Source organism: Myotis davidii, unplaced genomic scaffold (genome assembly GCF_000327345.1).
Source record: "Myotis davidii unplaced genomic scaffold, ASM32734v1 scaffold18, whole genome shotgun sequence".
NCBI classification, from domain to species: Eukaryota; Metazoa; Chordata; class Mammalia; order Chiroptera; family Vespertilionidae; genus Myotis; species Myotis davidii.
This window is the reverse complement of record NW_006292696.1, coordinates 2,535,277-2,548,945: the sequence shown is the minus strand read 5'-3', so window position 1 is coordinate 2,548,945 and position 13,669 is coordinate 2,535,277. Positions and strand designations below refer to the sequence as shown.

Genomic DNA, 13,669 nt, shown 5'->3' with positions numbered 1-13,669 from the left:
TACTGTCTCACGAATTCCCGCCCGACCAGCAGGGGACTAGGCTTCTCCATAACCATTGCTTTGGTCAATTCAACCTGGAAAAAAACAGCAGTTAAAAGTGTTCAACTGGAAAGATCAAGAACAAAGGGAAAAAGTAGCAGGGGAGAAGATAATCATTTAGCTAAAACCAACTCAAAAGTAAAGACAAGATCACTTCAGAAATTCTTGGTTTTAAAAAGAAATAATTATTATAAAAACAAAACACACAGACCAGGTGATATTTTATACACTGAAATTTATTGTAATCAGAGAAATACTGGGAGAACAAAAAATCACAATAAAGAATTAATTCATCATTATTCCCAATATTCGATTTTCTTAAACTGAATATAAGAAACTCAAAGGTACATATTTCCATCTACCATAATTTTCCAAATTAATTTACCCCAGAGTATTCGAGTTATAAATTATAAACATATTCTTATTTATGCAACTATTTCATTCGAGGATGTTAAAATCAAACAATAAATATAGCTTAAGACATATGGGCACATACTATCACATTTTTAATCAAACTAAGTCAGGGAAATATTTGGTATCTTTAAAAACAAAACCTGGAAGTCCTAAATATGCTCAATTTATTCTATAATGGGACCAAAAATAATCTGAAAATAATGTGGGTAAAAAAAGTTAACAAACAAAATGTTTTTACGCAACAAAATAATCCCTATCACCTCAAAATTATCATGATGATTTAAAGTTAGTACCTTTGAGTGTTAAGAAAGGCACCTGACAGAAGTCCTCAATTATTGTCAGTTATTATTTTAAAAGAACTTTAAGGATATGATTTTCTAATCACTCTGTTGTACATCTGAAACTAATACAAAATTATATTGAAAGTAAACTGTTATTGAAAAAAAATTCAAACTTAAAAAAAAGGAAAGAAAAACTTTGAAAGCTATTTGGTGTGAGATAATCCCAAATTTTCACTTAAAAGATAAAATTACCTTGAATTTAAATGCAAAGACATATATACAGATTAATTACAGTATCAATTAAGGAGACAAATTTTATTTCAGTTTTCGAAAGGATGGGCAAAATGGACTGAGTTTGGTTTGTCAATTCCTGCATAAGCAGTTTGTGGAGATATGTTTATCCTCACCCACTGCATTTCCTCATTTTTTCTTTTCCTTTTTTTTTAAACTTTATTTTTATTGTTGACATTATTACAGCTGTCCCCATCCTCATTATTCTTAAATCTGTCCTACTTACTTGTTTCACCAGAATCTAAGAAATTAGTTGAAGGCCTGTTCAGCATTTTCCCCAAATTACAGACACTATGAAATAGTTTCCCAGTCATACTGAAGAGTAGTTTGCCTGCAGGCATGGTTATGAGGATATCAGTAACAAGAATTTGGATCCCAAGTCTTAAACTAATAAACTTAAAGCAGACTAACCTGAGACAGAATGCAAAATTGCTTATTTTTTCCCCTGGCTCTTGGTCCAGAGAAAGATAATTCCTGATGTTTTTACTGATCCTAGATTCTTCGGAACTTACAGATTACATTTGGATATTAAAGGTTCTTAACAGTCATCTAGCCTGTAGTTTCTGAGTTTTAAGATTTCCCATTCATGCTTAAACTAGAGCGACTACACTTTATATATGAGAGTTCCCATATAAATTTTCCTTTCTTAAAAGGGCTTAGCTTCTCACCCTAGCTGGTTTGGCTCAGTGCATAGAGCATTAGCCTGTGAATCAAAGCGTAACGGGTTCAATTCCAGTCAAGGGCATGTATCTTGGTTGCAGGCTCCGCCCTGGCCCTGGTCAGGGCTCCTGCAGGAGGCAACCAATTGATGTTTCCCTCACATCAATGTTTCTGTCTTGCCCTCTCTTCCATTCTCTCTAAAAAAAGAAAATCAAAATCAATGGAAAAATATACTCGGGTGAGGATTAACAAAAACAATAAATAAATAAATGTTAAATGTTAAAAAAAAATGGGTGGGGGTGGCGCTTAGCTTCTCTATTGAAAAATCACTAACATCTGACCCAATATCAGATTAAAAGAAAAATTCCCAGATCTCACAACTAATTTCAAAATGTTAAACGGGTCTTCCAATTCCTCAGAAACTGGTGAAGTTAATATAATTTTTATTCCATTAAGTTGTATTTACATATTTTCAAATACATTGAGGCTGAACAGTTTTGCTTCCCTGTCTCATTTAAAATAGACAATATATCCACAATATAAAAAGCAATTTAAAGGGAACCTTCATGACAGGACAGATAAACCAGAGAAAGAAAACAGCATAATTAAGTAAACACTGATTTTTTTTTTAGTGCCCTTAACCTGAACTGAACCCAAGACCCTTTGGTGCACGGGCTGATGCTCCATCCAGTGAGCCACACTGGCCTACTCCTATCTTTTTCCACTAATTGCACTACCTTCTCTTCAGTACCATATGCTCTTATTCACTAAGCAATATTACAAATGTCAGCATTATTAGACTAGTAACATCAACCTAACTTCATCCTTTGATACAGTCAAGAAGTCTCATTAAAATATGAATTTCTAAGTAACATTTTATCAAATACTATTTCTCACATCCAATCTTCCTATGCAAAAATCCTGAAAATCCTTTAGGTTGTATATCAAAGGTAAAAAAAAAAAAAAATTAAAACCTCTAGACAACCTCTAGAATTTCTCTTTCTCTTTCTGTGAGATTACCTAGATAATTCAAATTAAAAGAATTTTAAAAGCTCATTATTGGTTTCACTGAACCATTATCATCAACATTTTATTTCAGGTCATCACCATAAAACCAAGTAAGTAAAGTCAAACATATTTATATGCTAAATTTATCTTCATCACATTTGTGCATTTTTCTTAACTGCTATAATTCTGAAACTTATCAAAGAAATACTTATAATTCAACAAGTTTCCAAACATCGATTTTATTAGTTTAATAACTTAACATAATTGAATATTTTGGAAACTAGGTTTATAATTACCATTTCTGAATTTTCCAAACAGATGGTACTTTATTTGGGGTTGAAATTTTCAACTTCAGAAACATGCAATATAGCTACATGGAAACCAAATTTTCAATACTCTGGTACTAAAGCTAAAAGTTTTAATGCTGATCATCAGGGTTGCCTCCAAGGCTTATTTATGTACTAGAGGCCCAGTGCACGAAATTCGTGCACAGCCGCGGGGAGGGGGGGGGCGGCTCCACCCTGCCTGCACCCTCTCCAATCCGGTTCAGGACCACTGGCTCCTAACTGCTCACCTGCCTGCCTGCCTGATCTCCCCCAACTGCCCCCTCTGCCACCCTGGTCACTCCCAACTGCCCCCCTGTACCGACCTGGTCACCCCTAACTATCCCCCCTGCCAGCCTGGTCACCCACAACTGTCCCCACTGCTGGCCTGGTCACCACCAACTGCCCTCCCCTGGCCTGGTTGCCCCCAACTGCCCCCCCCCCCCCACCAGCCTGGTCACCCCACACAGCCTGCTGTTCAGTCGTTTGGTTGTCCCTCACTAACCCCCCTGCCAGCTTTGTTGCCCCATGCAGCCTGCTGTTTAGTTGTCCATCTGGTTGTTTCGGTCATGACAGCCCCTGGCTTTTTATATATTAGGATTAGGATACCACCAGCACATGTGATTCCACTAAAATGAAAGCTCTGGCTCTTGAAGTCTCTCCTTTAAGCACTTTTATAATAAACATTGAACAACGAGCCCAAGAGAAACTGTAGCAGTATTTAAAAATAATGTTCTTGGCAATTATTTCTCAATAAAACTGGGGGAAAAATTATATCCACGTGACTAAAATAAAGAGTATTTTAATAGAAAGGAACTGTATTGCTTCACTGTTCAAAAAAGGGGCTGATTCCAAACTTAAAATATCAAAGGCTTCAAGAATTCCACATTAGAAAGAATGCAAGCTTCTTACTAAAGGGTGTCCCAAAATTCACACAAGATTTGAATTTTATGCCATTTGTGCCGTAAAGTGTTGCCAATGGGGAAAAAAAAAAGATAGCGTGACAGCTGACAGTTCAGGGTTATTAAAAATGGAACACTACACAAAAGAACAACGTGTTTTCATTGTTGAGCAATATTTTAAAAATAATGAAGGTTGGGGCAGCTACAGTTCGCAATTTTCGTGCAAAATATGGTGGGAATAGTGATTTAACTTCATCAAATGTGAAGAGATTAATTAAAAAATTTAGGGAGACTGGATCAATTAGTGATCTTACACACTCTGGCCGTCCTTCAACAAGTCGTTCAACACAAAACATCGAAGCAGTTCATGAGAGTGTTGCTGAGAGTCCAGGGACATCGATTCGGCACCGTGGTCAAGAATGGGACATTTCGCCAAAACCGGTTTGGCTCAGTGGATAGAGCGTCGGCCTGTGGACTCAATCAATAAAATATATTTAAAAAAAAAAAAGAATGGGACATTTCGAGAACTCTCAGAGGCCATTTACCTGATATGCTGTTCTATACATAACCCTATACTATATGCTTTATGAATCAATAAAAAAAATTTACAATTTTTCATTATAAACCTGTGTTTTCTATCAAAATTACTTCTTGCGTGAATTTTGGGACACCCTTTACATGTTACATTTCTTAAGAATAGAGATCATTTCTTACATAACTTTCTACTCCTAAAACTTAATAGTAGCTGAAACATAATAGGAAATAAAAGTTTTCTTTCATTCAACATTCTCACAAAAGGTTAAAATTTTATGCAAGCAAAATTAATATTGACCATGCATTTGTCAGGGTTTGTATAATTTAGATTAAGAGAGCAGGCATAACAGTGTTTCTTTAAAGATTAAGAAAAAACTAAGGTTAAGGTGGCTAGAAGATAGTTGCCTGAGAAAGAACTGACAGAATAGGATCACGGGAACTGGTTAGGATGAGATGCATGTATTAAGGTGACAGTTAACATGTATATGACTTCTCATACTGAACCTTTACATTCTATGATCTTACTGTTTGTCAAGTATGCCTCAAAAATTCAAAAAAAAAAAGAAAAGACTTCCACCTTTAAAAAAAAATCCTGACTTTTGGGGTGGGGGGGCAATTTATAGATGTAGAAGAGAGTATAGGGGGGATAAATGGTGATGGGAAAAAATAAGGAAAAAAAAGACAGCATTTGGACATGTGTCAATAAAGCTATTTTTGCATGTGATATTAAAAAAAATCCTGAAGACATCATAAAATGTATTGAAATAATTAAGATTAAACCACTAATCAGTGACTACAAAATGTTTAGGGAAGTTCTTAGGTAATCTAAGATCATATACTTAAAGTTTTGCAAATAAGCGTCTCTATTTAATCACCATTCTCAGTAAAAAAGAAATGCAGAAAATGTAGGCAATTTGAGCCCAAAAGATCTGAGTCTATGCAGATAAACTCTATCCTAATTAGAAAAATTCTATTTGGTAAATCATCTCTCTGAAATATTCATCATTGTTTCTGGCCCAAACATAAAACACAAGCTATGAAAAATATGTGAACTAATGCCATATCTCCTGATAATAAAGTCATTAATCTCACCCTTGTTTGTCATAACTCTCAATTCTATCAAATCTAAAATGAAAGTAAACAGACTCAAATGGATTCATTTCAGAAAAGGTGGTGTTTTGCCAATCACTGATTCATTGTGACAATTCTAAACTATTAATGAAAATCCATGTTAAAAAGTTCCAACATTCTCCCTCATTTACTAAACACTCCTGGAACACCATGTCCTTTTAAAAGAGGTTTTATAAATTTATACAACTATGGAGTCTGGCTGTTCCTAACATAATAGTATACACCCATCAATGGAAAGATTATTGGTTAGACTATGATGCACGTACCAAAATCAGAAGTAGGAAACATCTTACTATCGCAATCCCCAGGCTGAAGACTTCCTAAAAGAAGCCATTCTCCCAAGACACAGTAAGTTCATTAAACAAACATTCCAAACAATTCCAATGTGGAGATCACACCCTTATTACACTGCTTTCAGAGCAACAGGATATATCATTCTTAGGATTATTATTATTATTTTATTTATTTTTAAATGTCTTTATTTGATTTTAGAGAGAGAGGAACATTGATGTGAGAGAAACGTCAGTCAGTTACCTCCCACACGCATCCCTACCAAGGACCGAACCCACAAAATGTCATCTATGTATAATTTACACAGACAAAAAAGTACAGTGATTGCCAGAGAGAAAGGGGGTGAGAGGAAGAAGAGGATAAAGGGGGGGATAAATGGTGATGGAAGGAGACTTGATTTTTACTGTGAACACAATACAATATATAATGTATTATAGAACTGAACACTTGGAACCTATATAATTTTATTAACCAATGTCAGCCCAATATATTCAATAAGAATTTTAAATAATAATCATCATGATAGTAATAATATTCCTGCCCTGACCCATGTGGCTCAATTGGTTGAACACTGTCCCGTACACTTAAAGGTCACCAATTTCATTCCCTGTCGGGCACATGCCCAGGTTGTGGGTTCAGTCCCTGGTAGGGATGCGTGTGGGAAGTAACTGACTGATGTTTCTCTCACATCAATGTTCCTCTCTCTCTAAAATCAAATAAAGACATATTTTAAAAATAATAATAATATTCCTAAGAATGATATAAACTGAAATCATTATAGACTAGAAAGATTAGAGATGAAAGAAACAGGACCTGGGAAGAATAAAGGGAAGAGGAGAAGCACTCATTTTTCACTAAAGGAAGTTCACTTTCCACTAATTTTATATCTAAGTTTATAATATTTCCAGTATTTATGAATATCATGATATCCCAAAATTATAGTCAATGAAAAGGAACAGAAAATATGTATTTTTTAAATTTTATACTTTCCCTTAAAATATTTTTCTGGAAATACTAAAAAGGTGCTAGGTTAGGAAAAGGGAATCATTCTTTACCCTAAGAATTAAAGACAAAATTGACCACTTAGAAATGATTAAAAGAAGCAAAACATGACAAATGAACTTAGAAATTGAGTGCTCTATTTTAAAAATACTAAATGAGTATTGGAAATACAACAAAAGGTACCCCCAAATTTTCTTTAATGCTTTCACTAGGGAAAATCCTCAACTCCATTCACTAGCTGTGCTCATGGGCTAGTAACATGCTATCTGTGCCCCTCAGTTCTTTCATCTGTAAAATTAAAATCCTAATTATAAGAAATGTCTGGTAGACAGTAAGCACTGAATGTTAGCTTTTAGTACTATTAATATTATAATTATTAACTATGATAAAAGAAAGCATTTCTACATCCCATCCTTTCTGTCACTTAGAAGACAATTTATGTATTCTGCTAGCAATATAAAAATGTAGATTTCCTGTGAAAATAAGAATTTTTGTAATTTGAAATACAGAAGCCCAAGCATTCAATGTAAAACTTGACCTTTTTAGAAAGGTCAAGTATAGTAGTCCACCTATACTAATGCTATGTAGAAAGACTTGACTGTGTGCCCACAGAATGTAACTGTCCAATCAAACTGTAAAACTAAAACTAAATCAAGTACACATCTTAATATCTTAACTTTTAAAACATGCATCTTGGAAATACAGTAGTTTTAGGTATGTTTAAGCCCTGTTAGGTGTAAAAACTTCTGCTCTCTTTTAAAAAAATCAGCATTAGCCCTAACAGGTTTGGCTCAGTTGGTGGAGTGTCAGCCTGCAGACTGAAGGGTCCCAGGTTCGACTGAGGCCCCGTCGATGTGTCTGTTTCTCCCCCTCCCTTACACTCTCTCTAAAAAAATCAATGGAATAATATCCTTAGGTGAGACTTAACAAAGAAACCAACAAAAATATTATCATTAAGTTTTACTTTTCTGTTAAACACTGATAATTTATTCTTATGCTAGGAAAATTAGTTTGCTGAATAGAATTTGTATTTCTGAAACAATTTTTACTCATCATAGTCATCAGGAATATTTCCCTTGAGAAAAGCTACTAGAAAATGTGAAAATGTTTATCTCATTTTATTCCAAATATTAGAGACCCAGTGCACGAAATTCATGATTATGTAAGATGTTAACATTAGAGAAGGTGAACAAAGTCTATATAAGATGTCTCTGGCCATGGCTGGTGTGGTTCATTGGGTTGGAGCATCATCAGTACACTTAAAGATTGCAGGTTCAATCCCAGGTCAGGGCACATATGGAAGGCAGCCCATTGAAACCCACATTAAAAACAGAGCCTCGCCGAAACCGGTTTGGCTCAGTGGATAGAGCGTCGGCCTGCGGACTGGAAGGTCTCAGGTTCGATTCCGGTCAAGGGCATGTACCTGGGTTGCGGGCACGTCCCCAGTAGGGGATGTGCAGGAGGCAGCTGATCGATGTTTCTAACTCTCTATCTCTCTCCCTTCCTCTCTGTAGAAAATCAATAAAATATATTAAATAAATAAATAAATAAAAACAGAGCCTCAAAAACACATATCCTCAGGTGAGGATTTAAAATAAAAGAAAAAAGAAGTCTCTACATTGCATTCCAACTCTTATATAAATCTAAAATTTATCTATCTCAAAAAAAACTTTTCCTAAAAGATAAAAACTTCAAGACAGAAATTACAAAACATAACATGCACCAGCTTTTCTTGGTTTTTAGCATCCCTTTCCCATTCCAAAATTAAAAGTTAAGTCAGCTGTGTTTAAAATTAAGCAACTATCTATTCTTTCTTATCAAGAAGACACTGTATAGTTACTACTAATGCTTCACCTATGAAATTCCTAGAAACGTGAACTTCCTAGCCTTTAGATCATACAGCATAGGGGATACACTCCAGGAAACCCTAAAAGCAAGCTCACAGTTCAAACACGGTGTGTACTTGAGGCACAGCCTAGGACAGGTGAGTGTCACACTCACGCCATCCAGATTCTGAATCCTTCAGGGGTTTTTTTGAATAGCTAGATACACCACATGCTTTACAAAATAGTTCAGACAATATTTGAATATCAAATTATCAGTTCTCTTTTTAAGTAAAAACATGGGCAAATCTAAGATATGTGAAAGCAATTTTAAAACATGTAAAGGGCCATACAAATATACAATGCTGTTATATTCATAGCCACTTAAGTTAACAGCCACCAAGGATGACATACCTACAAAATGTGCCCCATCCAGGATGCCAGCTTTCTTTTTCTGAACCATCTAATATTTTTTAAATACCTCAATAGCACACAGGCTAGACAGCTAAGCAATATTATGAGATTGGCCCAAGGACAGAGGGGAAATCTATCATGTAAAGACCTTACTTACTGCCCTAGCTGGTTTAGCTCAGTGGATAGAGCCAACGAAAGGTCCCAGGTTCGATTTTGGTCAGAGGCACATGGCTCCGGTTTCGAGCTCCATCCCCAGTAGTGGGCGTGCAGAAGAGGCAGCCGATCAGTGAGTGATTCAGTGATTCTCTCTCCCCTTCAATCTCTCTTCCTCTCCCTTCCTCTCTGAAATCAATAAAAATATATTACTAAAAAATAAGAACTTACTACGCCACAGCATTTTCATATTTACTTTCTGCTTTATAAAACACACTCATCGGGTGTCAATTATTCCTAGCTTTTGCAATTTAGCTTTTCCAATCAAGGCCAGACAAGGTATCCAATAATACTTAAAATAAAAAATTTTAAGTAAACAAAAAGCTTATTTTTGAGATTTAAAAACATAAACCTGCCTGCCGATTCTGGCCCAGTGGATAGAGTGTCAGCCCACGGACTGAAGGGTTTCAGATGTGATTATGGTCAAGGGCACATGCTTCAGTTGCAGGTTCAATCCCTGGCCCCGGTTGGGCACCTGCAGGAGTCAACCAATCGATGTTTCTCTTTCTCTCCCCCTTCCTTCCACTCTCTAAAAACCAATGGAAAAATATTCTCAGGTGAGGATTAACAAAAAAATAAAATAAAAATAACAACATAAACCTGGTTAAGTGCCACAGTGTGATCACCAACTACAAGTGAGATTACAGTTGCTCAATGTAAATGTAACTACATGGCTGAAAGGACATTATTGCACGAAAGGTTTTGCACACTAGATGTTAAGAACTGATTAGCCAGGGGAGAAAAGAGCAGTTTGATTTTTTTTTAGCCTACCTACTCTGACAATTATCTTCTTTTGTAAAGTCAATTAAGTTTTGTACAAAGCAGTCTTTTTCTTTAAGATTTTTTTTTTCATGTTCTCTTTGGAAGTGATTTCCTTTTTAATTTTTTTATTTTTTATTGATTGATTTCAGAGAGGAAGGGAGAGGAAGAGAAAGACAGAAACATCAATGAGTAGAGAGAATCACTGATCTTCTGCATATATGCCCTTGACCAGAATTGAACCCAGGACCTTTCAGTCCGAAGGTATGCTCTATCTCCACTGAGCCGGTTGTATTGTCTTCTTTCATTTGGGATATGTTTCTTTTAAAAAAATATATTTTATTTAGTTTTTTACAGAGAGGAAGGGAGAGAGATAAAGAGTTAGAAACATCAGTGAGAGAGGAACATCGATCAGCTGCCTCCTGCACACCTCCTATGGGGATGTGCCTGCAACCAAGATATATGCCCTTGACCAGAATTGAACCCAGGACCTTTCAGTCCGAAGGTCAATGCTCTATCCACTGGGCCAAACCAGCTAGGGCTCTTTAAGATTTTTGTATTGATTTTTAGAGAGAGAGAGAGGGAGAGAGAAACATGGATGTGAGAGCAAAATATCAATCAGCTGCCTCCTGCCTGCCCCCCTCCACCGAGTAGAGCTGAAACTGGAGCATGTGCCCTCACCAGGAATGGAAATGGCAACCCTTCAGTGCACAGGACGACGCCTAACCAACTGAGCCACACCAGCCAGGGCTCCAAAGCAGTCTTAAAGCACTACTGAACATACAATGCATATATAAATTCTGAAATATTATCTTAAAAAACACAATATTTGCTGTAAGGTCAAGTGAGTAATTTTATTAAACTGGCAAAAAGAAAAAATTTATTTAGGTCACAAATTCAGGCTTTATATTAAATTTCATCTTTTAATTAAACATTTCCTTATCCGTCCTAGGAGTCATATACAATTCAAAAAGCTGTAAGAAGCCTTAGCTGATTTGGCTCAGTGGATAGAGCATCCGCCTGCAGACTGAAGGGTCCTAGGTTCAATTCCAGTCAAGGGCACTTGTCCAGGTTGCAGGCTCAATCCTCAGTGGGGGATGTGCAAGAGGCAGCTGATCATTGATTCTCTCACCATTTATGTTTCTATCTCTCTCACTCGCTCTTCCTCTCTGAAATCAATATTAAAAAAATAAAAGAATGATTTTTTTAAAAACCTGTAAGAATTTAAAACTAAGCTCTGACCTTTATTTTCTATTCAAAGTACTAAAACAAGTAAAATAAAATAATGTAAATTACAAAAAAACTGCTGCAAAGTAGGTCACCAACATTTCCACATCTCCTGATGTTCCCTTAGCAGACTGTCAGCTGAGAACTGCAACTGAATTAAATAAAGAACAAAGAACTGCCTACTTCTCCACCAGTTAGAAGAGGCACAAAAGCTTATATTGAAAGGGTTTAACAATAATAAAAGTAACCTCTGACTTGGCTGGGAATCAAGATGGCACCTAAGTCTTGCATTATTACAACTTTTCTTCAAAAATCACTTGTTCTTGGTAAATAAATGCATGAGATCAACTGGGCTACCAATGTGTGAAGTATCAGTTTTCATATTCCTGCTCAACTGATAACCATTTGCCTGAGGCCACGAACAGGGTTTTATTTCTTAAAGAAGAATTTGAAGGGGAAAGTAACAAAATTTCCCCCCAATTAATGCATAAGATAATTTCATTGGTATGTCTTACCTCAAGCAGTAACAAAATTAGCTGGACTCAAACTCAGTTTAAACGTAGGTCATTATAGTGTTTTAACATTTGCTAACTTAAAATGCTAATTCAATAGTTAAACCGATGTCTAATCGCAGGTAAATGGCACTGCTACAGGAAGGCAAGTTCCAAGTAAAACAATGTTATATTCTAAGGCAATCTGTTATTTATGGCAACACCAACATTGATACAACTTTTCAATACAAAATTTCAATCCTATATTTACTGCTACTTTCTGTTAAGAAACATGGAAAGTATTTGGTAAATGGACACACAAATATTAAGCTTCCTGATAGTTTTTAAATTTACTTACAAAGATTAAATTATGTGTTCTCTGTGACTGCAAAAAAATCAAGACCAATCCTAAAGTGTCTATATACACAAAATAGGTAAATTTCTTAAAAACAAAAACAAAAACTGAAAGCCATCCTAATCAAAATTCAAATGAATTAAGTCTCAAAACTTTTATTGTACTTTTATCCCAATAAAGAATTCTGTGGTGCAATGACTTGGACCTGCAACACAGGAACATTTACTATTTCATGAAGCCAAGAGAATATACTGGCTTTCAAAAAACTAAAATATAACTTTACTAGAAAAATATACACTCAGGTCTTTGAAAGTGTCTTCTGTGTCTGCATATACACAGGAGCCTAACAGTACGTAAATGCCAAATAATGAACTGAATGCAGACAGGCCGTCATCCACAGTAGATCCCAACTACCTACCAGGGTAAAGATTGCCCACACCTCAGTCACCCCAATTCACCTGGCATAGGTCAGATTTACCCTGCAACTGAGCACCCTCCTCCCCATTCCTATTTCACGTTTTAACCCACACATGCTGCCGAGGTCTGAAACTCATGGCTCTGAACCTCATTTTCTTCAATTATATAAAACGAGGAAGTTAAACTATGTTCTCGCAGGTCTTTCTCAAAAGTCTGCTCCGATGTCTTTTTTTTTTTTTTAAGAGAGAGAAATGATTCAGGGTCTCGTATCGGAACCTAACTTCCTGCTGGCGGGAATTTCCCATCATCACGCTGTGAGTTTCAAATCAGACGAGGAACACTGTCCATGTTCCCTGGCACTTACTCGTTTGATCGGATGCTTTTCCCGGGAGCTTTCAGGGCAGCACACCCCTCAGCCACCTACGCGAACACAAACAGAAAGGAAGCCCAAACGCTTTCTCTCCCTTTGTCTTCAGCCCACGTCCGACCCTGGTCTCCCTGGAAGCCCAGGACTGGCTCAAGCACAAACGCCGCTGCAGCCTTCGCAGCAGGACCATTCGGGGCGGAGGCTGTCCCCAGGGGACCCCCGGTGCTCTGGGGGCCAAGGTGCCCGGGGACCACATCGGACGCTGGAATGAAGAATAAAAGAGGCTCGGGGACCAGTAGTCAGGCCACCTGGGTGCAAACAAGCACCTGCCCCTTACCATCTGCATGCCTCTGACCATGTCCCTCCACCGCGGGACCTCCGAGTCCGCTGTAAAATGAGGAAAGTCATCGCACCGACCTCCCCAGGTTGCGGGAGTACACGAGAGGCACCCAAGTGGCTCCACACAGTGTCTGGCACACAATGAGGGCTCGGGAAGAATTCGTTACCACCACGCATGACCCATGCATGCACCCGCTGCTCCCCCCTTTACTCCCTGGAAAACCAAAGAGCAGCACTTCTGCCTCCCGGTCGCAAAATCCTTTTCTTATCGCACTTTCGTGACGCTCCCGCCCCCGAATAAAAGCCTCCTCCTCTGGCCCCGGCCACGCTGGAGCCCCCTCGCCAGGGGAGGAAAGACCCGCTGGCGCGTGGGGAGGCGGGCGGGAAA

At 37.3% G+C, this 13,669-nt stretch overlaps 1 protein-coding gene across 1 annotated transcript in view; it reads right to left on the bottom strand.

Moving 5' to 3' along the window:
• The window catches only part of G3BP1 (GTPase activating protein (SH3 domain) binding protein 1), a 41,788-nt gene that overhangs the window by 27,889 nt on the left and 230 nt on the right, over positions 1-13,669 (bottom strand). Inside the window, exon 2 of the mRNA XM_006766345.2 lies at positions 4-74. Coding sequence (XP_006766408.1) covers positions 4-56 — 53 coding nt within the window. The 5' untranslated portion in view covers positions 57-74. The remainder of the gene's footprint in view (positions 1-3; positions 75-13,669) is intronic.